General features: G+C 53.4%; 2 protein-coding genes and 1 long non-coding RNA gene across 3 annotated transcripts; 1 reads left to right on the top strand and 2 right to left on the bottom strand.

Moving 5' to 3' along the window:
• LOC126498407 (uncharacterized) lies at positions 1 to 17,577 on the top strand. Its single transcript, XR_007590827.1, has 3 exons — positions 1 to 419; positions 16,407 to 16,496; positions 16,902 to 17,577. It is a non-coding gene; the product is annotated as an uncharacterized lncRNA (long non-coding RNA).
• On the bottom strand, positions 11,014 to 16,908 carry Rin1 (Ras and Rab interactor 1). The gene is made up of 10 exons (XM_050137057.1): positions 16,334 to 16,908; positions 16,003 to 16,183; positions 15,781 to 15,895; positions 15,620 to 15,692; positions 15,425 to 15,516; positions 14,560 to 15,300; positions 14,028 to 14,333; positions 13,620 to 13,751; positions 13,337 to 13,488; positions 11,014 to 12,537 (listed from the first exon to the last, which is right to left on the bottom strand). Exons 1-10 carry the CDS (start codon positions 16,486 to 16,488, stop codon positions 12,088 to 12,090), a joined length of 2,397 nt encoding a protein of 798 aa, XP_049993014.1. The 5' UTR covers positions 16,489 to 16,908; the 3' UTR covers positions 11,014 to 12,087.
• Brms1 (BRMS1 transcriptional repressor and anoikis regulator) lies at positions 17,303 to 25,900 on the bottom strand. Its single transcript, XM_050137060.1, has 10 exons — positions 25,744 to 25,900; positions 20,985 to 21,130; positions 20,824 to 20,914; positions 20,540 to 20,667; positions 20,329 to 20,408; positions 20,151 to 20,247; positions 19,541 to 19,633; positions 18,539 to 18,603; positions 18,111 to 18,150; positions 17,303 to 17,781 (listed from the first exon to the last, which is right to left on the bottom strand). Exons 2-10 carry the CDS (start codon positions 21,121 to 21,123, stop codon positions 17,774 to 17,776), a joined length of 741 nt encoding a protein of 246 aa, XP_049993017.1. The 5' UTR covers positions 21,124 to 21,130; positions 25,744 to 25,900; the 3' UTR covers positions 17,303 to 17,773.
• Between the last annotated feature and the right edge of the window lie 151 nt (positions 25,901 to 26,051).

Here is a 26,051-nt window from a genome sequence, read left to right as displayed (position 1 = left end):
AGGGAGGGATCAAGGCCTCCGGCGGGAGGGCCGGGGGGCGGACCCTGCGGACTCACGCCTTGTAAGGAGTGGGCTGGGGAGGCTGCCAGCTCCCCTGCTAGCTCCCCGGGGGCTGTTGGAGCAGGAAGCAGTGGGGTGGGGGTTCTGGGGTGAGAGGAGCAGGGCAGAGGAGGGGAGGAGGTGCACTTAACTAACGGGCTACCTCACGCCTTACAGAGTCAGGGAAAAGGGGAACTGACTGCCCGAGAGGCATCCTTAGTCAGGTCTCTGAAACTTCAGCAGGATCTGCAACTAAGACAGCTGGGGTGAAGATGTCTTCCTGAGAGACTCGTGGAGACCCGAATCTGGATCCACCAGTATCAGTATGTGGCTGCACTCTCAGCTCAGCGACTTGCTCGGGCCAGCCCTTTCCCATCACAGTATGTATGCAGACTCCTCTTCCAACTCCTGGCAAGAGCATCCTCTCTGACACCCTGTCTATCTCAGGCGGCCAAACCCCAGTCTCATACATGCTATGCGCTTAGGTGGACAGGCAAGGGCAAGGATGATGTGGCATGCTAAATGATCTAACCTATGAAGCTCCTCCCATTCTTGCCAGGCCCTACATGAGAATCAACTTGATAACCCCCATGCGGAGAATGGAGAACCTCAACCAGACATGTATTTGATGAGCCCCTTTGCTCAGCCTATCTCACTCCCAAGTTTTCTGGCTTCAACAGGACCAGCATTAGGGGTTAGTGAGTGAGGAGGAGGCCAAGGACTGCCGCTTCGCAGTCCTTACCCTGGCTCAGTCAGGGGCCCTGGGAACCTGGACTTAGAGGGGGAGGAGGCAGCCCCCAAACAGGAAATGCCTCTCTGGGCTCCTGCAGCAAGAGGGCAGGGTGCAGGATTCTGGGCTAAGTGGAGGCTGGGTTATATGCAGGGCAAGCAGGCTGCTTATGAGGGGACCCTTGCAAGGCCATGTATGGGCATGGGGTACACAATGGGATAGGCATGTATGACACAGGCATCATGTTGCCCTCCCTGCTCCCAGGGCCTGCTGCATTGCCTGGCCGGGGTCCTCTTCCTGCCCTGGGTCCTCTTCCTGCCCTTCCTAGAAGCCTCTGGAAGTTTGTGCACTGGGCCAAGCACCCAGGATGGCTCCTGAGACTCTGTCTGAAGAATTAACGCCTGCATTTTCTATTTACTCTTTATTTATTCGTATTATTTTATCATTATTATTTTTTTGTTTGTTTTTTCGAGACAGGGTTTCTCTGTGGCTTTGGAGCCTGTCCTGGAACTAGCTCTGTAGACCAGGCTGGTCTCGAACTCACAGAGATCTGCCTGCCTCTGCCTCCCGAGTGCTGGGATTAAAGGCATGCGCCACCATCGCCTGGCTATCATTATTAATATTTTTTTGTTGTTTTTGGAGCTAGAGTTTCTCTGTGTAGCCCTGACTGTCCTGGAACTTGCTCTGTAGACCAGGCTGACCTCAAACACTGAGATCCTACTTCTGCCTTCCAAGTGCTGGGATTAAAGGCGTGTGCCGCCATTGCCTGGCTATTTATTATTTTTTTTTAAGAGAAGGAATTTGCTGTGTTGCCAAGGCTAGCCCCAAACTCCTGGGTTCTGAGTAGCTGGTACTACAGCCACCCAACACCAGGTAATCCTTTTATACGCTTGTTTTTTATTTTAATAGTTTGAATTTTGTTTTCTGTTTATGAGTGTTTTGCTGCATATATGCATCTGTTCCGTGTACAAAACTGGTGCCCCTCAGAAGTCAGAGAAGGGCATCAAATTTCTTGGAACTGGAGTTACAGGTAGTTGTAAACCACCCTGTGGGGGCTGGGTCCCAAACTTGAGTCCTCTGCAAGAGCAACAAATACTCTTAGCTGCTGAGCCATCTTTCTAAGCCCTTGTTTTTGATTTTTGAGGCAAGGTCTCCCATAGCATAAGCTGAGCTGGACTCCCTTGAACTCCTGCTCAGCCCAGTCCTGATGCTGGGCTTTAACATCTATGCTTTATATTCTTAGCAGATTTTTGAGCCAGCTGGGGATGTGCCTTAGTGGCAGAGTAATGTCTGGTCCTGGGTTGGATTCCTAGCACTGAAAACCTTTTGAGCCATGGATGAGAGAGATTCGTTCTTGGGACACTGCCCTGGTCCAGATGCTATCACTCTGTTGCTGATCGGTGTGAATCAGAGTCTGTCTCTGAGCCTTCATTGCTCCACCCCACCCAACCCCGTTTTGTTGATGTCATTTTGTTTTGTTGGTCTTTGTTTTTATGACTGGTTCTCACTATATAGCTCTGGCTGGCCTGGAACTCACAGAGATCCAGCTGCCTCTTTTGGGATTGAGTGTGTGACACCACACAGGCTCTCCTCTCCTCTCCTTTGCTTATTTCACCTTCCTTTCTCTTCCCTTCCTTTCCTTTCCTTCCCCCTCTTCCCTTTTGTTGAGTCCAGGTCTTATTGTGCAGCGGTATCAGGGTTACACAGGTGTGGGCCACCATGCCTGGCTTCCAGTTTTCGCATTACATACGGGGATAAATGTGTCCACATCTTGCAGCCCAGCCAGACCATTGGGTCACAGCACTCCCTATCTGTCAACTTCAGAGCACAAGACAAATGTTCAGTAGTCTGAGCAAATCTAGACACCAGAGGGGAGCAAAGCTGCTTTCACTAACCACCCCAGAGGCCCAGGTTGGCCCTGCGGACACAGGCAGTCTGTGAGAACCACCGTCTATACAGCATTTGCCTTATGCTTGGAAGCCTTGCGCTGAAAGCATACAGGGTTACTGCCCTTCTCAGGAGAGCAGAGTCCATCCTTCCATTGGTGCAGGAGCCAAACCTTGAGCTCATCCTTCACTCCTCTTTCTCCCACACCCCTTGTCCAGGAACTCAGCACTTCCCGTTAACATCATTTTCAAAAACTGCATCAACAGTGTGAGCACTTCACAGTACCCCTTTCCCTTCCCACCCGTCCCAGCCACTGCTCATCTCCTATCTAGAGCCTTGTAATTCTCTCGCTCTCTTTCCTGCGGCATCCAAATGCTCTACCTTTCACGAAGTCTCAGCTGAGTCAGCAGAGTTCCTGACCACACCCCCACACAACTCTCCCCTCTCCCACTCCCCCTACCTCCCACCCCTCACTGATTACTCTCTGTCCTTGTATATTCTTTGTTAAGTCTCTTAGGACCCGAATCCAGCCAGAATCCCTCACCTGTGGCTGGTATTATGGATACTCAGGACTAGATAGTAGTTATGAGTGGTTTGTTCTGTGCCTGACTTTGGCATCCTTCCAGTTAGGACAACACAAACGAATCTGCAGATATTGCCGAATGTCACGTGCCCAGTGGAGAACCTCTGTCCTGGGGGACTGTGAGCTTCATGGTAGCAGGCTCATCATGTTCCCTACTGTGCCGCAGAGCCTGGAAAGTTCCAGGCCCAGAGACTTTGCTTAGTAAGAATATGTTACTAGGGTTGGTGGTACATGGCTGAAATCACTTCAGAGGTGGAAACTGAGAGTGGAAATTCGAGGTGAAGCCAGGTGGTGGTGCATGCCTTTAATCCCAGCAGAGGCAGCCTGGTCTACAGAGAGAGTTCCAGGACAGCCAGAGATACACAAGGAATCCATGCCTCAGAAAAAGGAAGGAAGGAAGGAAGGAAGGAAGGAAGGAAGGAAGGAAGGAAGGAAGGAAGGAAGGAAGGAAGGAAGGGAATAAAAGAAACCCTGTCTTAAAATAAATAAATAAATAAACTGAATGAACACAGAGCAGGGAGGAACCTGGCTCCTGAAGATGCCACTGGGAAGCTGGGATGTGCCTAGATCCAAAGCCTGCTTGCTCTCGGCACTTACACTTGCTAGCTACCCTTTTGAAGCAGGACTCTCCTGGTGGTGTGCTTGTCTTTTTGTAGATGGGGAAACTGAGGCTTTGAGAGTCTTACAGGGAGTTAGTGGCAGGGCTCAGCCTGGAACCCGGAGCTCCTGATTCCCACTCTACTTGTCTTCCAGCAGCAGCACCTGTGCTATCTTCTGAGCAGAGGCTGAGAAGTAGTACACCAGGAAGATGTCCTGGGCCGAAGGCTAGCTCTGGAGCCAGAACTCAGATGGGTTTGGAGGATGCAAAGAACTTCCTTGCCTGGCCTGGAGAGGGGAATGGTGGGGAGCAGAGAGCGAACATCAGGCAAGGAGGAGAGGCCTGGCTTGGGAGGCTTCGAAGCTGCCCCTAAGAGGCTGGAGCTCCACTGTGGATGCCATGGGAACAGAGTCATGGCGAGGGAACTCCGTGGTTGGTGGATAGTGGGTGGAGGGAACCCAAGGCCAGGGACCGGTTAGGAGACTGTTGCAATCATCTGGGAAAGGGAAGGGATCTGGCTGGAGAGCTGGGCTACAGGGCGGGCCGGGCTGGGGGAGGCAGCCTCTGGAGGTTCCTTGGGGGCGGTTCTGAGCTCGGTCCAAGGGTGTGGTGAGCCCAGTCATGCTTCGGGCAATGGCCAGTGCTGGGCGTCCAAGAAGAGGCTCTAGGATGTCTGGCAAGTGGGTGGGTCAGATCAGAGGTCAGGACCCCAGTTTCAGTGGAGTGAAGGATTGGGGGAGCAGACAAAGGAAGCAGAAGGAAGAGGGTCAAAGGCCAACTTCCACATGTACTAGCTAGGCCTTCTTCTACATGGAGGGAAGCCAAGGCAGGATAAGGGGCTGAGAAGTGGATGAAGGCACACCTCTGGCTTCAACAAACCTAAAGGTTTTGTGGATCAAAATAAGAGTTAGAAAGACATACTTGGGTGCCCAGCCCTCTTCCAGGTTGGGAGAAGTGGGGTGAAAGTTGCCCGAGAACTTTCCTTCATAGTTCGAATGGGCAACACCATGAGTATAGCACCAAGGATCTGGCGACCAGGAGCTAGAGAGCCGGCTGGCTTAAGTTTTCTGCTGTTCTGGTTGAGTGTGATTCATATTGTTTCACCCACAGTGCAGAGAAGATGCTGATGTGACGAACGATTAAAGCTTGGGTGGGTGGATATGTGAATGGATGCATAGGAGAAGGATGGGTAGATGCATGGGAGGATGGACAGATACCCAGGCAGATGATGGCTAGACATGCTCATGGGTGAACAATGCATGGCTGTGGACATGGGTGGATACACAGATGATAGGTACACGGATTGACACATACACACACAGCTGTATGAATATTCATGGTCAGGAGGGAGGAAGGGTTGTTGGGTGGATGGCCAGACCAATGTATGTATATGTATGTATGTATGTATGTATGAATGTATGTATGTATTGTAAGTGGAAAAATGGATAGGCAGATAGATGTATATATGGAAATTTTTTTTTAGATAAAGTCTCACATATACCAGGCTAGCCTCAAACTTATCATGTAGCCAAGGACGACCTTGAATTTCATATCTCCCTGCCTTCACCACCGCGTGCTGGGATTACAGGCTTTCACTACCTGGTTTATAAAATGTTTAGATGCTTGGGTAGATGCAGGATATAAGCAAAGGATATATGCAGGATATAAAGAAGGCTACCTGCGTTGTCACTGCCGGCCACCTTCATGAGTGGCGTGCTGAGAATGGTCTCCACGTCCCTGCAGGACGGCAGTCCAAGACGGGGACAGCTTGGGTTACCACTGTGAGAAAAAAATGGGAGGAGTCCCCACACACAACTGTGTTCTCTGCCGGGGCCCCAAGGCCAGTGTTCCCTCCTATCTGAACTGTGTGGCAGGGTGTACCATCTCCAGTTCTGCTCACAGTGGGAGCCAGAAGGCCAGGTCTTCCTGCTGATAGAGGTCCACATGGGAGATGCTCTGGAGAAGACAGGCATGGAAACAGAAGCCCGCATTTTCAGGAAAACCTGTCCGGGAAAAGCAGAAGGGAGATGGGATGCAATGTGTGGGCCCAGAAGGGAAGGGGGAAGGCGGCCTAAAGAATGGCTGGCCCAGAGAGGGGCCCCATGGAACAGCTGGGTGGGGGGATTGGGTGAGATTGGGGAGTTCCCCCCCTCCCCCGGCAGGCATCCTGAAGAGCCTTGGCATGCTAGCCCGCTGAGCCAGCACATTGCTTTGTGTACAAATCACCTCTTTCCCTTCTCTCTCTTCTGTCCCCACCCCCACCTCAGTCCCTGTCTAAACTCTTTGTAAACCACCCCAGATCTGAGGCTGTCAGGAGGGAGGGCGGAGAGAGGGTGGGAGGCACCCAGTCTTGGGTGGGAGCCAAGGTGGGTGGGTGGGAGAGGATTACCCTGGGCAGTCGCAGAGGAGGGAAGGGTACATTTGTGACCTCCTCCCCTCCCCACTGTTGGGGCCACGCCCTCTGTGCTTCTGGCAAGACAGCCCTGCAGGGAGGGGGTCATGCTGCTGGTGGGGACAGGATGGGTGGGAGACAGAGGTTTGGAGAACTCAAACTGGGAAGAAGGGGTGTTGGCCCTCCTCAGCATCCCTGAGGCCAAAGAATTCTGACAGCTGGGGGTAGCCGACAGTGGAGGGGGCCTTTGTCAATGAAGAGTTTGAGTGCCTGTGGTTACAGGTTAATGTGCTTGCGTGCACGGGCATGTGCACACACATGTATTTGCACAGCCTTGGCATGGCTAAACATGTGCACAGCTGGGTGTCCTAGCAAGTCCACACCTGGGCCCACAGCTGAGAAGGAAGCAAATGGCGCCTTGGAATATGCAGTCTGGATCCAGCCCGGAGCCCAGTTCTCTCTCCTAGCAGATGCCTGACCTGAACATCTGGCCACATCTGCCCTCAAGGAAAGGAATCCTGGAACCTGTGTCTTGGTTAGAGAGGGCAGCCCTGCCTATGTTGTACAGGCAAGCCCCCCCCCCCGCCGCTTTTTTTTTTTTTTTCAAGACAGGGTTTCTCTGTGTAACAGCCCTAGTTGTCCTGGAATTAGCTCTGTAGACCAGGCTGGCCTCGAACTCAGAGATCTGCTGTCTCTGCCTCCTGGAGTGCTGGGATTACAGGTCTACACCACTGCCGCTAGCCTGTTGAGTATTTTTCTAATTTCATTCCCAACTGCTAGGCTCCTACCCCACCACACACACCCCAGGCCTGGGTAGACAAAGATGATTGGTCCCACTGACTCAGGGACTAGTTCTTTGTGCCGCATCCTTCCCCGGCTACCCTAGTCCCAGTCTCTCTGATCTCAGCAGCACCCCTCCTCTGGCCTTGCTCCAGAGGCTCTTACTGTCCCTTCTTTGTCCAACTGCTTTTCTTCCTGGCCTCTCACTGTCCCCCAGGATCCCTGCTTCTGTCTCTCCTGCCTAAGCCCTCGTTTTCCTTTGTGTCTGGGGTCTCCATTTCTTCAGGGATCTCCCGCCCAAAGAACTGTCTCCTGTCAGCCTGGGGTCTGTCTCTTTGCTTTCAGCTTCCCCTTGTGTGTCTGCTCTGTGCCTCTCATCTCTTCCCATCTGTGTAGCAGTGTCTGTCTTGACACCAGCCCCGGGTGGTCTAGCCTCCCTCCTCTCTCCCTGTGCTGTGTCTCAGGAGCTGGTTGGGGTGGAAGCCAGGCCTGGGGTCTGTGACCAGGCCAGGAAGGAGAACCAGAGCAGACATGATATTTACGTTGAGACTTCAAAGTGGAGCCCAGGCTGTGGTGGGGGTGGATGGGGGCTGGCAAGCAAAAGCCAGACTGAGGTCAGTTCATGCTCCTCCCCAGCGAGGGTCTCCTTGGTGACACACACCTCCCCCGTGGGACACCAGACCCAGAGTAGGGATGGAACGGGCTATTTTGGTGCAGAGTTCCAAGAAAGGCACTTCCTGTACCCTCACCCTGCCCCCATCTTTTTTCCTGTCACCCCGCAGCTGGATCTGGGCAGCTTGGTCCTCCCACCTCTTGTAAGCATCCCTCAGTTGGGAACACAAGTTCTGGAGATGGCAGGCAGGAGCAAAGGGTTCAATCTCAGCAAGAAAACATCCCAGGCACTGGGGCAGTCCGTGCATTCGCATTCTCACTTTCTGGCAGACGCTCTGCCTGGCAGGGCAGCACGGGTCTGTAACCCTATCAGCCCCACACAATGGGACCAGGCAAGTCTGGCCTTTCCCGACCTTCAGAGTCCAGCCTGAGCCTGGAGGATTCAAGAAGGACTGTGAAGGTCACCTCCCCAGCTAAAGACATCCAGCTGCTAAGGCCAGAGAAGGTTTGGGGTGGGAGGGAGGTGAGGGTGTCCCAGCCTGGAGGGCGGGCTGATTGTCTCATCCCATGGCTCAGCTCAGGGGCCTAAGTCTCACCCAGGGGGCACCCTTCAGGAAGGGTCATCACCATGACACTTGGATCTAAAGCCCACTCAGGCCCCCAGAGCCCCAGCTCCTGGGCCAGTGTGGGTCCCCATCCTCCAGTTCCTCCTGTGAATCAGGCTGGAATCTGATGAGCTCAGGCTGCCCCGCCCCGCCTGCCTGCCTCAGCTCTTGCCTAGCCCATGAGGTCACCACACCCTTGCAGGGGTCTTCTCAGCAATTCAGTCTCCTCAGGGGGCCCACCAGGGGCTGGGTGGGGGAATGAGGCAGGAGTAGGCCAGATATTAGGAGATTGAGATTGAAGCTCCTGTATATGTTCCAAAGTGTAAAAACGTGTGTGTGTGTGTGTGTGTGTGTGTGTGTGGTTGGTGTGTGTGAAGGGGAAGGGGGGTTCATTTCCAGGCCTTAGATGGAGTAGGAAGTAGATAAAATCATGTGTGTGGTGTGTGTTTGTGGGGGGGTTCATTTCTAGGACTTAGAGTAGGAAGAAGCTGTAGTCTGTCTCCAGAGCATGGATGTAGCTGTACTGAGTGATGACGTGGGTGTTGTTGGCACTTTTGCATAGGTAGGCCTGTGTCAGGAAGTCTGTGTCACTACAGGCCTGTGTCAACAGCTCCCATATATGTCAAGGTGGTGTTGGGTGTGCCTGTTACCCTTGGGGGTGCCTGGCCCTGTAGTACCCACCGGGACAGCAGTCTCACTTAGCACTGGAATGTGGGCCAGAGAGTGCTGCTCTAAGCTGTGGGTGTGAACTGCTCGTAAGGCCACAGCAGGATGTGGAGGGTGGGTCAGAGGGAGTCTGGATGACCAGGCTCTGGCCCAGCCCGGGCCCTCGAGCCTGAACCAGGCAGCCAGGATCTCCTCACTCTACCTCTGACCCCCTTTCAAGTGAAGCCTGGTGGTCCCCGACCACCGGCAGGACAGTCTTTCCTTTGGCAGCACCTGGGGAGGGGAGCTCCTGTCGTGGGGCTGAAGAGGTATACACAGCCCTTGGTAGAAGGTGCAGAGAGTGTGCCACCCCGGCACAGAGAGGACGGGTTCTGCTGAAGTCTTCCTGCATCCTGTATCATTCTGCATGTATTTTTACAAGTGCCAGTTCCGGCACAGGCGTTGTTCTAGGTCCTTGAAGGCCTGCTGGGAAGAAGGCCAGCATGGCTCTGGCGTGCTAGTGGGGAAGACAGACAATAAACAAACTCACAGAGACTTTAAATGACGAACGCAACATCACCAAGCAAGGAAGCGACATGTCTGCTTTAAGGCACCCAAGCCGGTGTCCCTGCACTACAGCAGTGGGCTCTGCATGAGGCATATCTCAGAGCCTTGCCTTTTAGGACACGGAAGACGGCAAGAATGGTGGCGTTCCCTGGAATGTAGTGGTCCAGTTACCCCCTAGATCACAGAACAGGTACTGTCTCTATACCACAGAAACCCACACACCCTTCCTTTTTATTTTATTTATTTTTTTGGTTGAGACAGGGTTTCTCTGTGGCTTTAGAGCCTGTCCTGGAACTAGCTCTTGTAGACCAGGCTGGCCTCGAACTCACAGAGATCTGCCTGCCTCTGTCTCCCAAGTGCTGGGATTAAAGTCATGTACCACCATCGCCGGCCTTTTTTTTTTTTTTTTTTTTTTTTGAGATGGGGTCTTGCTATGTACCCAGGCTGGCTTCTACTATACAGCCATGACCCTGAACCGATTCCTGTCTCAGCCTCCCAAGTGCTGGGATTACAGATGTGCACCCATGCCTGGCTTGGTCTGTGAAGAGTGAAGAGTATGATTAGATGATTCTTTCTCTCTGTAGGTGTATGTTGAGTTTTCTGTTCTGTAACAGGCCACTTTCCTGAAGAAGGCCTCAGGTTCATAGTTTACAAAATGGAGACATCAGGAAGGGGAAGATGAGGTGGAGACACCTCAGACAGGCATATTATCACCAACCCTGCCTGGTGTGTCTTCCATTGATCCCAACCTGTGCTTGTACTGATTTGACCTTGATCGGTGGGTAATCAGATTTTAAAAAAAGTCCAGACAGCAGGCAGGCCCTGTAAGTGAAGAAGCCATTGCTGGATCTACATTAAATTCTAGGAGCCCAGAATTAGAACTGAGCACAAAAAGGCAGGGCCTGTGGAGATTTTGGAGACCTTGTTCCCATGAGATCAGCTCTTGCCCCTGGGGTTCTCAGAGCATCCTCTGCAGACATTCCAGGTCCTTCCCCTGGGACTGAGCGCCACACATCCTGTGTCTCATTCCCAGAAACAGCCTTCCCAACCCACCCAGCCCACCCCAGTCCCTCACTGCTGGTGGTCAAGCTTCAGTCGGTGGACACATTTATTGAGCACCAGTGGGGTGCTCCATCCTGTACAAAGCGTTAGGGAAGGGAAGGCATCATGGAACAAAGGGCCATATTGTTCCATATGGGCCTTCAAGCCCCAAGCAGCCCTGTCTGTGCCTCTGGGTGGTGGAGAGAGGCTAAAGGAGTTGGGACCATCTTCCCCCTAGCCAGGATGTTAGAGACCAGTCGGACTTTCCCCTGCTAGGGAGAGGCATGAAGTAGGGAAGAAAGAACGTTGGTGGCCTAGTTTGGAGTCCTACACTGGCTAAATGTGGATCTGAAAGTCAGGGTCCGCAGCATGTGGTCCTTGTGCTCAGAGGCCCCGGAGCACCTCTGAGACTGACTGCAGCCCTCATTTGTCTGGAAACAATTCTCTCCTAAGAATCTCTGACAGCAAGTGGCCTCTGCCCCATTTCCCAGGCTGTCAACAGCTGTCAGAGTAAAAGGCCAGTGACTGCCTATGCTCTGTGGCTCTTAAATTCTCTTTATCTCCACCCCTCCCACCCCCTGGGGGGGGGTGTCACCTCTGCAGCTTCTTAGGCAGTGCACACCCTCTTGTGGCTGCTGGTGGGTATTTCCTCTGCTCAGATTCGCTGCCGCCTTTCCTCTGGGTCCTGCAGCCCTGGCCTTGAGGGCTAGTTTGCTAGGACATCTTGGGAATTACCTGCCATGGGGCTCACAAACTGTATACTGTGCCTTATTGTCAAGCTTTTTTTTTTTTTTTTTTTTTTTTTGGTAAGGGCCCAAAAAGAGGATTACAAAGACAATGTTTGTGGAACCCCTCTCTCGTTCTGGAAACTTCCCTGCTAGTGGGTATTACTTCCCAGTGTCTAATTCCCCAGAAATACTAAAGTGCTTCGGTAGGTTTCTCTTGTGACCTGACCTCCAGGACAACAACTATCTCTGGACTGCCTGGTGGGGGCAGCTGCTCTAAGGAACAGTATGGCTGCCAACACCTGTCCTTTCCTTTTTCCCCTGCCCAGTCTTAGCCATCAACCATCCACGGGGGGGCTGGGTCACTCCAGAGCCCTGCAGAACTCATATCCCCTCTCTGCAGCCCAGGACACTGCCTCTGGGAAGAGCCACTTGTTTGGGGACCCTTGCTATCATTCTGCCACTTCCCTGACCCCTGGAACTAGGAGAGATTGGAGCTGTTCAGGGTCTTGAAGCTCCAGCAACCCTGCCTGTGCCCACGGACAGTGGGAGAGGCAAAGAAGTCATGAACACCTCTCCCTGTGCTGGAGTTGGTTATTAGATGGATTTGGCCCTTCCCAGACACATTTGTTCCTGTGGGCTAGGGAGAAGCCGAGGCTAGGGGCGTTGGACACAGGGTTTTGGAGTCTCCTAACTTGCTTAACTTTGCCCTAGTCTTTGTGGTCAGCCCCCTGTTCCCAGCAGATGGACTCATAAAGATCAGTTAGAGGTGGTGGCAGACACAACAGAGAACTGAGTGTGGGTGGTGAAGGAAGCTTGGCAGCTGGGAAGAGCAAACTGAGAAGCTTCTGGAGGCCCAGGTAGCCCTCCTGGCTCTTTCTGGCTACTCTTCTGCAGCCTGGCTTCCCTCTGCCTTTGGCTCCTCTGGTTGCCCATGGCCTCCTTGGACCTGGTCCTCACCTCCTTGGTCAACAGTTGTCTCAGACTCCCCCTCACTGTTCAGGCCCCCTTTCTCCTCTTTCCATGCTCCTGCCTCCGGCCTCCCACTGGTGGCCTTTGCCTTCTCTGTTGTAGCCCCCTGGGTCTCAGGCCTCTCTGCCCGGCGGTAGACGAGGTAGCCAGTTGCAGGAAGCCTATGGGCCAGGGCTTCAGGGGGCAGGCGATGGTAGCCCTGGTCCTTGTAGAGGAAGAGGCCGAATGCATCAGGGTGAGTCACTCGGAACTTGGTGGCACAGAGTTGGCTCAGGGTGGCAATCGAAGACCCCAGGGGCACAGCCAGGGTCTTGGAGGTACAACCTGTACTGGGGTCCTGGTAGGCTACTCGGAGGAGGTGCTGTGCAGAAGACAAGAATAAGTCCTCAGCTATGCTATTCAAGAATAGTCCTCAGCTATTCTCCAGAGCGGAAGGGACAAGGCGGGGTGGTGCACACTCGTGGTAAAATGAACTGACAGGAGCCTCGTGAGCTCCGACGGGACACTGGGGCAGAGAGAAATGTATTTGGGTTAGTGGTATAGGTACAAGGCCAGCCCAGAGGGAGCTTCAGAATCCTGAAAAGATGCCCAAGAGGAGTCCACTGTATGCAAGACTCTGCTTAACTCTTCCTGGGCTAATTACCTAGAACTACCTCCAGCGTTCACCAGTGCACCTAATCTTCGTGCAGCCCAGGTGCCCATTTTAGAGATGAGGAAACCAAGGCACAGGAAAAACGTGATAGAGCTGGGACAAATCTGGGGCCTGGCTACAAAGTCTGGATTCATAGCAAGACTGAGAAGGTTGAAGTTAAAGGGGATGCATCCCGGCCAAGCATAAATGAAGTCCGAGGACAAGGAAGGTAGGGCCTTGGCTGGTACTAGGGACCAAGAAGCTGTCACCCTCCGTGTCAGTTTCTACCTACTCATCTGTAAAATGGGGGAAACAATGGCCCTACTCCAGACTTCCTGTGACATTCAAGGAGGCTGCCCAGGAGCTCACAGCCTGTCCCATGGAACACATTCCTACAGGGCTGCTCTGATACTCAGCTGAGTCTCTGTTTCTATTTTAACTTGATGCAGGGCTCAAGAAACTGCTGGGTGATGTAAGAGTTCCTCTGAGCAAGGCCAATCTGGGGCCGACTTGTGGAAGGGCCCTTTACCTGGGAGCTGTGGGTGGCCGGAAGGCGGCGCTGTTCCCAGAGGGCCAAAGAGCGCTGGAGCTCCTGTGCCGGGCTGAGTGGGAGAGCGCGGGCCTGGCTCAGGCCACTGAGCAAGGCCAGGCTGGCCGAGAGACTGGTCAGGTAGTAGCCACCTAGGACACAGGGTACATAGAATGCAGCTCAGGCTGGGATAGGGCGTCCTGCCTTCCCTTCCAGGCTTTCTCAGGACCTACAAGCAGCCCCGTTTCCACCCAGACGGGAAGTGAGGGGACGTCCCCCTCACCCTCTCCGGTGAGCAGGGTAGGCTCCAGGAGCTCCGACATGTACTCAGCTTCTACCAGGAGGTCAGGAAGGTCGCACTGGGCCAAGACAAGGCTCAGCAGAGGCAGGAACTCATCAGCGCCTGCGTCCTCCCCTGTGGAGATGGAGAAGGAAGGAGTTCCAGCCTCCTCAGAGACCCAAGAGCTAGGGTTCAATCCCCTTCCTAGACAGCGACCCCTCCTCTCCCCCTGCGAGACCCCTAGATAGGACCACAGGGAAGAAAGAGTCTCCTCTCTAGAGCTCCTGAGACCGAGAATTGGACCCCTGTGCCCTGTTTGCAGTTCTGGGATCCTGGGACCTTCTCCCTGAGAGAGGGGGCTCAGTCTCTTCTCAGAAAGAGCTGAGTAGGGGGAGGTGGTGAGGGGCATACCCGCCTGGGTTTTCAGGGCTGTGTAGAGCAACTTGCAGGCCTGCAGGAGCCGCTTGATCTGGGCACTGGGTGAATAGGTGCGGAGCAGCTGAAGCAGTTTCTGGCGCACCTGTTCTGTCTCCACTGGGGAGGAGAGGTGTAGGTGGGACCCGAAGGCCACAAGCCCCTGGGTTCGGGCCAGCTGGAAGCCCTCAGCTAGGCGGCCAAGGGAACCATCTGTGGAAAGCCGGCGCCGCAGGCGGGCAGCGAGGATGGGTCGAAGAGGCTTGAGAACAGAGCGATGTAGGGACTTCTCCAGGACCAGTTCTGGCAGAGGAGAGTAGACAAGATCAGGGGAAAGGGGCCCGGAAGAGCAGGAGGTAGGGAGAGGGGTGAGAGGATGGAAGTCACTGTAGCAGTAGCGAGAAACGGGCAGCGGGGTGCAGAGAAAAAAGCCGCGCGTCATTAGGCACCGAGGCAAGGACGGAGATGGAAGAGGGAGGATGGAGAGCCAGGGGCTGAACCTGTGGAGGCTGGGGCTGGGGCACCTTACCCAGCCTCTGCGGTGGTAGCAGCTTCTCAGGACCCAGTTCTGCACTCAGCATGGCCCGGGCCCGGCTTAGGGCCTGGCGGATGCCCTGCAATTCCCGAGGCTCAGGACCAGCCCGAACCTGAGTCAGTAGGTCCTGCACTAGCTGGCCCACAGCTGTGTATCGGTTTTGCATTAACATTGTGGCCGCCCGGCCCACCTGCCTCTCCGGGGCCAGCAGAGAGCAGAAAGCAGAACTCATGGACCGAAGCAGAGGCCGCCGCTGCCTTGGGCGGCCCAGGCGTGGGGAGGTTGTAGGGCTCCCTGGAGAACCCTCCTCCTCTGAGCTGCTGGGGGAGCAGCAGTCCACCTCCTGGAGCGAAGGTAGGGGAGGAAGGCTAGGGCCGGAAGCACTCCCTGGCACGCGATACCCCACCGAGCTCTCCCTCTGCAGCAGCTGTCGAGAAGGCAGTCTTTCTGTTTGGCTGGAAGACGTCCCTGGCAGCACCGGGACTGGGGGAGGCGGCACAGCAGGTGGGGACAGAGGGCTGGAGGTCTCTGTGGACACACGCACTTTGAAACTTCTCTTGAATTTCTCACGTTTGGTGGGGCCCAGATCTCCTGGGAAGAGAGGGTTGAAGAAGCAGAGGGCTGCACCGGTGCCCTGATCCAGCTCTTGAGGGGAGCGAGCCTTCAGCCTGGGTATCGGTGGGGCTTCGGAAGACCTCTGCTGAACCTTGGTGTTGAGGGAGGAACTCCAGAACTCTAGCAATCAGAAACCAATGGGGGGAGCCTCAGAGCTTGCTCAAGAGGGTGCCCGGTTGCCCTTTCTTCCCCCCCTTTGGCCTCTATGTGTTCATCTGTACAATGGGCTGCAGGGAACCCTTACCCATGCCTAGATGGGAGATGGCCTCCAGCTCCTTGTGGGTGGCTGCCTGATGAATGGCTCTGGGGAGCCGGAGTGGGAGGAGAAGAATGTCCCTAAGGTCAGCAAAAGGAGCGGTCAAGAGAGCGAGGTGCTTAGGTGCAGGAGGTGGGCAGCACTAGGGAGCAGGCCCTGTGGTCACCTGACAGGCAGACTCACCTGGTATGGCAGTATGCACAGATGAGCTGGATCAGGTCCTGGAACGTGAGCTCTGAACCCTCCAAAGAGACGCCTGAGAGACATCGGGAGTGAGGCTGTTCTCTGGGGACCTCCCTCCCCCGCCTGTCTCCAGCCCCTTCCCGCCAGGCCAGCCCCCTCACCGCCAGGGCTCTCTTGGATATAGTGGCTGGAGACAAAAGAGGGGCCACTGGCTTCTGGCAGCCGCACACACAGAGCCTGGCACTGGCGAGTGTTAGATTTCCGTACCAGGAAGGTCTGCAAGCGAACAAGATTAGGAGGCTCAGTGCCTCCATGTTGAGGCGCTTTCTCTTCCCCTCTCCCCCGCTTGGCGGGCCAGTCCTGGCGGAAGGGGAAAGACTCACCCCTGGAGGTTCTGTCCGCAGCACGTGCAGCGCAGCTGCCGCGTTGGCCCGCAACTGTAACCACACAGGTCGGGTGATCAGCAGCCGCTCCCGCAGGCTCACAGTGCGTGCCGGTTGTTGGGACCTGCCTGCCTGTGCCCTGCTGGCGTCGGGCGTGTCATACAGTGGGTCTGGAGATGGCCTGGGGGCAGACACCCGGACTTGAGCAGGGGTCTGGGGTGAACGCCTCTGCCTCTTCCCCGTTCTGGGCTTCCCACCTATCCTGCCTTTGTCGGACCCTCTTGCCACTGCCCTTACCCTCTGCACCAGCTGCCCTCCCAACTTCACTAACTTTTCTTTCTGTTGGTGCCTGGGAACAAAGTTCAGGTTGGCAGCTCCCAGAGGGTGTGCTCCTGTCTCCCCAGGGTCTTCCATGGCTGGGAGCTCCATCAGCTTCTCCTGGGACTCAGGAAGAGAATCCAACCCCCAAGGCACAGGCGTGCACATTCCTGGCGGTGAGTAACACTTCCTGAAGGCGGTTCGGCCTGTCACACCCCGCCAGTTAACTCTTGTATGTCCACTTCATGTGGCCAGTGTCCACCTCTTCTATTCCAGACTCAGCCTTGAATGGCAGGGACCCCCTCCATGTTCCTACCAATTATTAGGGTCCCAGCTGTGGGAGGACCACCTCCATACAGTGCTTCCCATAAGCCTCCTCACACTGAAGCAGGGTAGGGAGGAGTTAAGCAAGGCAGACCAAGTTCCCATAGGCCCAAGACTTACCCCTGGGTCACCTTAAGAAGTCTGCGGTCACTAGCTCATCTGTTCCTGCCTTCGAGAGGGTCGGCCTTGAGGGATAGCACCCCCTACTGGTCGCAGATGACTCATTCCTGAACCTAACTTTGGTTTTGTGATTCCAGGTTGCTATGGAGAAAGGATGCTGTGTCTCCATGGAAACTAAACCCTTTGTTTAACTGAGGTTCTGGGGGTGGTTCTGACACTCACTGCTAACCAGGGGGAGTATGGCTGTGAGGTCGTCAGCACATGGTGCTGCTGCTAGCTGCCTCCCACACAGGCTCTGCTAGCCTGCCTTGCCAATCTGCCAAGAGCAGGTATAGACGTGCAACAGCCCTTCACCACTCAAGGCCATGTGCTCCACTTGTTTGCCTGTGCCACGTGTAGCTTCCAGTTCTGGGTCCAGATTCTTTTCTAAGTCATAATATCCCAAATTCCAGGGACCCCAGAAGAGCCTGTCTCAGGTGTTACCCCATAAAAACCTTGATTCCATTATAAAATAACAGCAGACACAACATCAGTCACGTCAAGGTCCCAGGATAAGTTTTATTCCAGTCTTTGGAATCTGGGAGGCAGACACCAGGAATGGCCCTGAGAAAGTCTGGGAAGCTGTCATCTCCAGCGACAGCTAGGATGGGCAAGACCCCAACATAATGTTTCTGGCTCTAGAGTTCCTCCTGGAGTGGAGCCCAGCTCCTGGCTCGGTGGCTAGGGGGCAGGGTTGAAAGTCAGGAGGGTTGCTGCTTTGGAAGAAGCCCATCTTCTTTGTTGGGGGACACTGAGGAAGTTACTCTTTGGGAGGGGGAAATGGTGGGCTGGTCAGGGATGGAGACAACAGTCTTGTTTGGCCAGGTCAGCTTCAGGGCCACAGCTATGCCGATCTCACGGAGAGCAGAGGCCAGGGGACAGCAGCGACACTGGAGAGCTACTAGGCAACCCCTGCCTTTGCAGGAAAGTGTTAGTCCCGTGTAGGTACCAGCTGAGTGTGAACACAGGGTCAGGGTCCTGGGGGCACAAGGAAAACGCACTGAAAGGACACTGAATCTGGTTGACAACCAGATTCCTGAAGGCACCAAGGGAGACGTCCCTCACCACAGGGTTTCTTTCTCCTGCCCTTGCTGACCCACCCTGCTGCGGGCTCCAGTCCTTGATCTTTCTGGGTCTTAGTCATGCTAGGCAAGCACTCTACCACTGGGCCCTCCATGCCACCTTTACATGCCCTTGTTCCATCGGCCAGAGCTTCCCCAGCTGGTTCCTACTCCCCAAACTCCTACAAAACCCTCAAAGTGAGATCAAAACTACAGATTCTGAGGAGCCGCCTCGCTGGTTCTTACCGTCTGCTTTCCTCTTCTGAGGGGACACTGCTGCCCTGGCCTGGTGGAGAAGAAAGGCCCTTTAGAGTCCACTTCAACCTGCCAACACTGCCCACCACAGCCCAGGGTCAAAGCCGCTGAGAAAAGTTGCATGAAGTATAAAAACTTTCTACACCAAGCTCCGAGGCATCTCTTCTCAGGAGCCAGCCGAGCAGCCGAGCAGCCTCCCCTCTCCTTCCAGCAAAGCTGCCTAGAACAGGGGCTAACGCGAACACATCCTTTCCTCAGCCAGTCTTTAGGCAGGAGGACTACAAGCTATGACAAAGTTGGGGCACCAGGCTAAGGCAGACATTGCTGAGGGGCAAGCAGAAAACTGCCCAGCTACCCTCAGATACCGGAGTTGTCACCATGTGTGCCAGTAGCATGGGGAAACGCAGCAGGGAACCTACCTTTTTGATGGCCGCCCAGTCCTCCAGGATGTCGATTTCCTGCAGCATGTATACGATGTATGGGCCTGCGCAGTGGTCAAGGATGACAACAGGAGACACGCAACAAAGCTCCACCAGATGGCCACAGGCGGCAGTGCCGCCCACCCCCTGCTTAAGAGAGGTGGTGCATGGACAGTGTGGAGGGGGTGCAAAGAGCTTTATTTGAGACATGGTCTCTCTATGTGGCCGTGGCTAGCTTGGAACTCGGAGATCTGCCTGCCTCTGCCTCCTGAGTACTGGGATTAAAGGTGTGTGCCACTAAACCTTGGGTTTAATCCAAGTTCCACCTCCTGCCTCAGGGATCTGTTTTTGGTGAGTGTGGGGACTGTGCTGGGCTAGAACCCTCACCCATTTTCCTTTTTCCACATCAGCTGACCAAGGCCTGTCCCATCCTGAGGAGCCCTGATTCTCCTGTTTTGTCAGGTTCTGTCAGGAACTGGCTCACTGGACCCTTCCTTACCTACAGGAGGATCCTGGCCTCTTCCTCCTAATAGCACTGTGCTCTGTATCTGAAATCTACCTTTACCCACAAAGGTTCAATAAAGCCTCCATCCCGCAACGGTCCCAGGGTTGACACAGTGCTGTGCTGTGTAGCACAGGATGCTCAAAACAGAAGAGAACACATGCACAGGGCTGGGGAATGGACCAGGAGAGACTTCAGAGAGCATCTGGCATGACACCACCTACACGCAATAGCTCCAGAGGGGTTAAGCAAGGCCTCGACAGCATAGGGCTACCCTGGGACATTGGGAAAGACAGAAAGCTTCAGAGGTTGATCCTTACTCAGGGAATTACTAGGAGTCAGTGAGCTGAGGACCTAGGATGCGGAAGAAATTGCTGACAGCTGGACACTGCATGTGACACCGAATGACCATGAATGATCTAGAGTCACTGTCCCACACTCCCCTGAGTCCAGGGCTGCCTTGTCCTGCCCAGTTTCAGGCGACCTTGAGTGAAGGATACCAGAAACGAGAGGTGCCTTCTTCCTCTTGCTGGGTGGCAGTGAGTCCCAGGTCTTGGAGCCGCCTCTGGCGTGCAGTCTGTCATCCCACCACTCTGTGCCCAGAGAGTCGGGGTCAGGACAGTGACGCACAGCTAACTCCCACCATCTCTGTGGCTTTACCATGGACCAGCCTGGCCTCCCTTTTCCCCCATCACCTCCAGGGCAGCGGTCCCAACCTTGGGCTTGAGGCTAGCAGCCTCTGGGGACTCGGTTTCTGACTGCACACTAGTACAGGCCTGGGAAGGAGATATTGCCCTTCGTGGGTAGGCCTCAGTTTTTCCACTCACTCAGTACACGGGATGAAGGGCATTCCTGGACCCCATGTGAAACAGATGCCACCGTTATGGAGAGGACTGTGGTTTTTATATATGCATCCATGTGACAGTTGGATACCGCCCATTCTGAATGGAGGCAGGCAGGGACCCCACTCTGCTCGAGTCCCCACTATATGTGAAACACTGAGGTGAACCCAGTCCTCACAGGAAGTGGGCTGTTAGACATTCTTTATGCAGCCTGGGAAGCTGAGCTCCAAAGCTGGGGAAGGCAGTGCAGCACTGGGCCCTGGCTCACCAGAGCTAATGTCCAGGCTCTGGCGGTCCTCCTCCAGCCTCTGGATCCGCTCCTGCAGCTCCCCAAGCAGTGTGTCATACAGCAGCAGTTTCTCACTCTGGGGGGGGGGGGGGGAGAGGCGCTCAGCAGGGCACTTGTTGGACTCAGGCTCCCTCCCAGAGGCCCACATGCCCCTCACCTCTAGGTGTTGTTTGGCTCCCTGGAGCTCACACTCATATTTATTCCTGATCACATCCAGACAGAAGCCCTTGTAGATTCCTACAAAGGGGGAGAGATCTGCTTGGCTAATGTCTCCCAAAAGATCCACAAGAATAGGGAGAGGCAGGGTAGGGACAAAAGTGGCGGGTGACAGAAAACTGTGGCTTTGGGAGGGCAGGACAGCTACGGACCTGCCACCTGAATGCGGATCTTTAGGCTCTGCTGCAGCCCTCCAAGAGGCTCTGTATATTCTGGGGCTCTCTCAGCCCCCACTTCCTCTAGTCTTAAGCGCAGCTGGCTCAGCCGTTCCCTGAATAACCTGAAGGTAAAAAGGCAGCTGTGCACACCGGCTTTCCCAGTGATCACCTGCCCTCAGGCACGTGCCTGCCAGACACCTGCTCCTGTTTTTCAGCCCAGCACTGTGGCACCTGCACCCCGCTACCCAGAGGCCCGCCCCCGAGACCCCCAAGCTCACTTCTCCTTCAGCTCTGAGAACTGCTTTTCCAGGTCCAGCATCTCACTGACACACTCACTGCGGCGCCGCTCATAGTCCTCGTCGTCCATCTCTGAGGGAGAGGCCGGTTAGTGCTGCTGCCGCCGAGGGGCACGTGTGTGCGCCACAGGGCAGGGGCTCACCTGAGCTCTCCTCCTCTGACTCTGTCTGACTGCCGCTCCGCTCCTCTTCACTCTCGTCCGCCTCCCCATTCATCTCTGCTGCTGAGTCGCCTTCTGCCTCCATCTCTTCCGCTTCTTTGCCTGGAGGCTGGATGGGCATCTGGGCTCTGGGAGAGGGAGTATGGGCCATCACTCACCACTGCCTACTTACCAGAGCAGTCAAACAGGGAGCTGACCAAGCAGAAGCCTTGAGTGAAATAAGGGGAAGGGACTGTTGCTACCACACTGAACATGTATTTGGTGGGATTTGCTCCTTACAAAACCCAGTACCCGGAGTGTGGCCAAGGGTATAAGCCTCAATGGGAAAAGTGTCCCATTGCCGATGGGACTGGACCCAAGCTTCTTACTGGGTCCTACAAGACCCTTCATGGACTGGACTGAACTTTTTAAGTCCAGCTCCTTCACTTCACTGAATGGCCAGTTCTCACATCCTACCCCATTTTTTTTTGTCCATGTAATTGCTCTGCCTACAATGTCTCCAGCTTTTCTTCCCAGTACTGTCCCACAATTCTCTAGTCTTTTTTTTTTAAAGATTTTTATTTATTATGTATGTAGGTTTCTTCCTTTGTGTATCCTGCAGTACAGAAGAGGACAACAGATCTTATTACAGATGGTTGTGAGCCACAGTGTGGTTGCTGGGAATTGAACTCAGGACCTCTGGAAGAGCAGCCAGTGCTCTATTCCTCTGAGCCATCTCTCCAGCAACCTCTCTAGTCTTTCCCTACATTCTAGATCAAATTTTATCACCTGCTTCTTCAGTGCTCAGCGTCTCCTTCTCCCTACCCATCTTCAGCTCATTTCTGGCCCATATTGAAAGCTTAATCTGCAATGACATAGTGTTTACAGGAAAAGCAAAAAACCCAGCATAGCCATGACAATCCTGGACAATAAAAGAACTTCTGAAGGCATCACAATCCCTGACTTCAAACTCTACTACAGTGCTACAGTACTGAAAACAGCCTGGTACTGGCATAAGAACAGACAGGAGGACCAATGGAACCGAATAGAAGACCCAGATATTAATCTACACATCTTCAAACACCTGATCTTTGATAAAGAAGCAAAAAATATCAAATGGAAAAAAGAAAGCATATTTAACAAGTGGTGCTGGCATAACTGGATATCAACATGTAGAAGAATGAAAATAGACCCATATCTATCACCATGCACAAAACTCAAGTCTAAATGTATCAAAGACCTCAACATAAAGCCAGCCACACTGAACCTTATAGAAGAGAAAGTGGGAAGTACACTTGAACGCATTGGCACAGGGAACCACTTCCTAAATAGAACCCCAGTAGCACAGACACTGAGAGAAACAATCAATTAATGGGACCTCCGGAAACTGAAAAGCTTCTGTAAAGCAAAGGACATGGCCAACAAGACAAAACGACAACCTACAGAATGGGAAAAGATCTTCACTAACCCCACATCAGACAGAGGTCTGATCTCCAAAATATATAAAGAACTCAAGAAATTGGACACCAAAAGATCACATAATCCAATAAAGAAATGGAGTACAGACCTAAACAGAGAACTCTCAACAGAGGAATCTAAAATGGCTGAAAGACACTTAAGGAAATGTTCAACATCCTTAGTCATCAGAGAAATGCAAATCAAAACAACTCTGAGATTCCATCTTACACCTGTAAGAATGGCCAAGATCAAAAACACTGATGACAACTTATGCTGGAGAGGTTGTGGGGAAAAGGGAACACTCCTGCATTGCTGGTGGGAATGCAAGCTGGTACAACCCCTTGGATGTCAGTGTGGCGATTTCTCAGAAAATTAGGAAACAACCTTCCTCAAGACCCAATAATACCACTTTTGGGTATATATTCAAAGGATGCTCAATCGTGCCACAAGGACATGTGCTCAACCATGTTCATAGCAGCTTTGTTTGTCATAGCCAGAACCTGGAAACAACCTAAATGTCCCTTGATCGAAGAATGGATAAGAAAAATGTGGTACATTTACACAATGGAGTACTACACTGCAGAAAAAAAAATAAGGACAGCTTGAATTTTGCAGGAAAATGGATGAAGCTAGAAAACACTATATTGAGTGAGGTAATCCAAACACAGAAAGACAATTATCACATGTACTCACTCATAGGCGATTTTTAAACATAAAGCAAAGAAAGCCAGCCTACAAATCACAATCCCAGAGATCTTAGACAACAATGACACTAAGAGAGACTTACATAGATCTAATCTACATGGGAAGTAGAAAGTATAAAAAGACAAGATCTCCTGAGTAAATTGTGAGCATGGAGACCTTGGGGGAGGATTGAAGAGGGGAAGGGAGAGGCAGGGATGGGAGCAGATAAAAATGTAGAGTTCAATAAATATCAATTTAAAAAAAGAAAAAAATAGTGTTTAGAGATGAGACCCTCAGGGTTTTCCTTGTTATTCATTTAATATTCATACACACCATGGAGAGCGTGGAGGTCAGAGGGCAGCATGTAGGAGTCAGCTCTCTCCTTCCACCATCAACACTGGATATAGGTGACAGTTGCCTTACCTGCTGCACCATTTGGTTAGCCCAAGGTGGGACCTCTGTAAGGTGACTAGGTCCACCCTCAACATACAGATGCCTGATCAGCAGGAGATTCCTGGTAAGATTTGGGTCTCTCCTCCCTCCCTTCTGAAATGAGCTGTTCCAGCGAAAAGGCTCTTGCCAGACACGGGCTCCTCAGACCTAGGACTCTGAGAAATTTTTATTTTATATGTATGAGTGTTTTGAACTGTCTTTGTACCATGTGTGAGCAGTGCTTGTGAAGGAAGCACAGGATCCCTTAGAACTGGAGTTACAGACATGTATCTGAGCTGCCGTGTGGGGGCTGGGAATCGTGCCTTAATTGCTGAGCCATTACCTCTCCAGGGCATCAACACCATTTTAGAAAATTTCTGATACTAGGGATTAAACTTTTTTTTTCTTCTCAAGACAGCTATGTTTGACATAGCTGGAAAGGGTATGTCAAAGCCCCAAACAAGTAAGGAGGTAAAGGAATGAATGCATATGAAACTTGGCCGTCGTAGTAACTTCTATAGTTCCCCAGGCTTCGTACACACTTGCTCTTCTGACTTCCACCTCCTACTCTTCTGCTGTTTGGGTACCCAGTACTCACACTGAAACTACTCCGGCGGAATTATACGGCAACTTCCTTGTAGCAACTGCCAGCATTTTCCAGTGCTTGCCTTAGGTGGCCTTTCATTAACATTAAACACTGCTAAGCCTTCCCTCTCTTCCCCCTTATATTTACTAAGCACCTAATACATGTCAGGTACCAAACAGTCACACTGTGACAGACACAGTCTTTGGCCTCAAGGAAATGACAAGTTCCTGGGAGAGAAGGCGAAGAAACAGATCTTAATAATGGTGTGAAAACAGTCAAAACGAGAGTGTTATGGGAGAGGTGTCTAGACAGGATCTGGAGCTTGCTGCAGCAGTGACAGCTTCCAGAGGAAGAGAGACTAGGTGGGGGCTGGGCAGACAAGAGGGAAGAACAAGTACAAAGACCTAGAAATGAGAAAGGGACCAGGGACACGGGCATGTAGCTCCCGCTAGACCCAGGCTTCAGGAACTGGTTATCTACAGGGCGAGTTGTGCAGAGACTAGTCAGGCAGAATCGTGAGAAGGGGTCTGTGACAGAGCGCCTAAGGTCAACAAACAAAAGAGGGGCAGGAGAAGCCGCTGCAGAAATAGACCGGAGAAGCTCAAAGTCAGGGAGCTGAAGAGATTTCCAGAATGAAGGAGAGGTGAGAGATTGGTGCGCCAGAGCACCTGGGAGATAAGCCATCCCGGAGGCAGCTGCTCTCTCTGCCAAGAGCGGGCTTCTACTCCATGCGGATGGTATTCCTATGTCTCCAGCTGCTGCTCTATGAGTCTTCCCGGTGGGGTGGACCACATTCCCTCCTCCAGGGCCCCAGAAAGCTTTCTGGCTCTCCATTTCCTACTCTTCCATTTTCATGTCCATCCACCTGGCGAATGAGGAGGCCTCACCAGGGCAGGGGCTGCGCCACTGTCTTACTCAGCCAGGACAATCCCAGCACACCTGACGACCAGAGATCCAAACACGAATTAAACAAAAGAAACCTTCGCAGTGCAGGAATTGCCTTTTACTTCTTTTCTTCATGGTAACCCTACTTACGGCGGTGGCTACCCATTCAACTAATTATAAGTGATGGACCTGTAGAATAGTTTAGTTAGCATTTCCTCCTGCTCTGAAAACCCAGCTCTCCAAAACAGCCTGACTGGTCCCCTTCTCTGGTCTCGGATCCCTGCGCTGCCAATCCCTTTTCACTGTTAAGTGTATGTCCTTTCTTAGATGCAGCGTCAAGTCTTAAAGATATCCTTCTTCCAGCTGACTCTGATTCTGACTTCGTTGAATGAAGTCGTAACCATCTCTCCTTAACCCAGGTACAAACAGGGCGGATATACCACTGCTGAAGGGGCACACTGTAAAGAGCGCGGTGCATATGCACCTCCAGAGCAAGCCTCCAGGAAGGGTAGACTCATCCCTACAGACGCAGAAAACAAATACAGCTTCTCTGCGGCGTTCCGGGAGCATCCAGCCGCGATCCACCCTCACTCTCACCGGCGCTGGTCAGGGAACCGCGGGCTCCCCTAAGGCCAGCGCGCGAGCCGGACCGGTTAAGTCTCCGCTTTGGTTCCGACCTGGGAAGCCGAACCTAGCGCCAGGCATGACCATACGCACCGTAGGGGCTGGGGTCTCGGGCCTCACGTCCGAGACTCCCCGAGAGCTGTCGGACCGGGTGGAAACGCCGCCGCCGCCGGTCTCAGGGACAGAGCTGCGCTGGTCTCCCTTTCTCCAGGAGGTGCCGACGCTTCCGTGTGCGTCATCAGGAGGCGCCCGTGGCAGAGCTTACTAATGAGCACTGGTGTTCAGGCATGCCGGGATACCGCGGGCGGGTCTCCATAGCAACCGGCCCACTGTCTCCCAGGCCTCTAGCCTGCCAGAGCATCGTGGTCTGTGGCCTAGGGTCCACCGCCGACAACACGATG

This window comes from Alexandromys fortis, unplaced genomic scaffold (assembly GCF_014885135.2).
Source record: "Alexandromys fortis isolate MF-2015 unplaced genomic scaffold, M_Fortis_MF-2015_v1.1 scaffold_3, whole genome shotgun sequence".
NCBI classification, from domain to species: domain Eukaryota; kingdom Metazoa; phylum Chordata; class Mammalia; order Rodentia; family Cricetidae; genus Alexandromys; species Alexandromys fortis.
Note: the sequence above shows the minus strand (reverse complement) of the source record. Positions and strands in the feature narration are given on the sequence as shown.

Excerpts from the sequence above, each read along its gene's own strand:
- Rin1 (XM_050137057.1), bottom strand. The coding sequence starts at position 16,488 with ATGTGCACGCCTGTGCCTTGGGGGTTGGATTCTCTTCCTGAGTCCCAG. Across the intron at positions 16,184-16,333 it reads AGGCACCAACAGAAAGAAAA|GCCATCTCCAGACCCACTGT; the intron begins GTTAGTGAAGTT and ends GTCTGCCCCCAG. Across the intron at positions 12,538-13,336 it reads CGGCCACCCACAGCTCCCAG|CACCTCCTCCGAGTAGCCTA; the intron begins GTAAAGGGCCCT and ends TCTTCTGCACAG.
- Brms1 (XM_050137060.1), bottom strand. The coding sequence starts at position 21,123 with ATGCCCATCCAGCCTCCAGGCAAAGAAGCGGAAGAGATGGAGGCAGAA. Across the intron at positions 20,409-20,539 it reads GATCCGCATTCAGGTGGCAG|GAATCTACAAGGGCTTCTGT; the intron begins GTCCGTAGCTGT and ends CCCCCTTTGTAG. Across the intron at positions 18,604-19,540 it reads GAAGGCACCTCTCGTTTCTG|GCCCATACATCGTATACATG; the intron begins GTATCCTTCACT and ends ACCACTGCGCAG.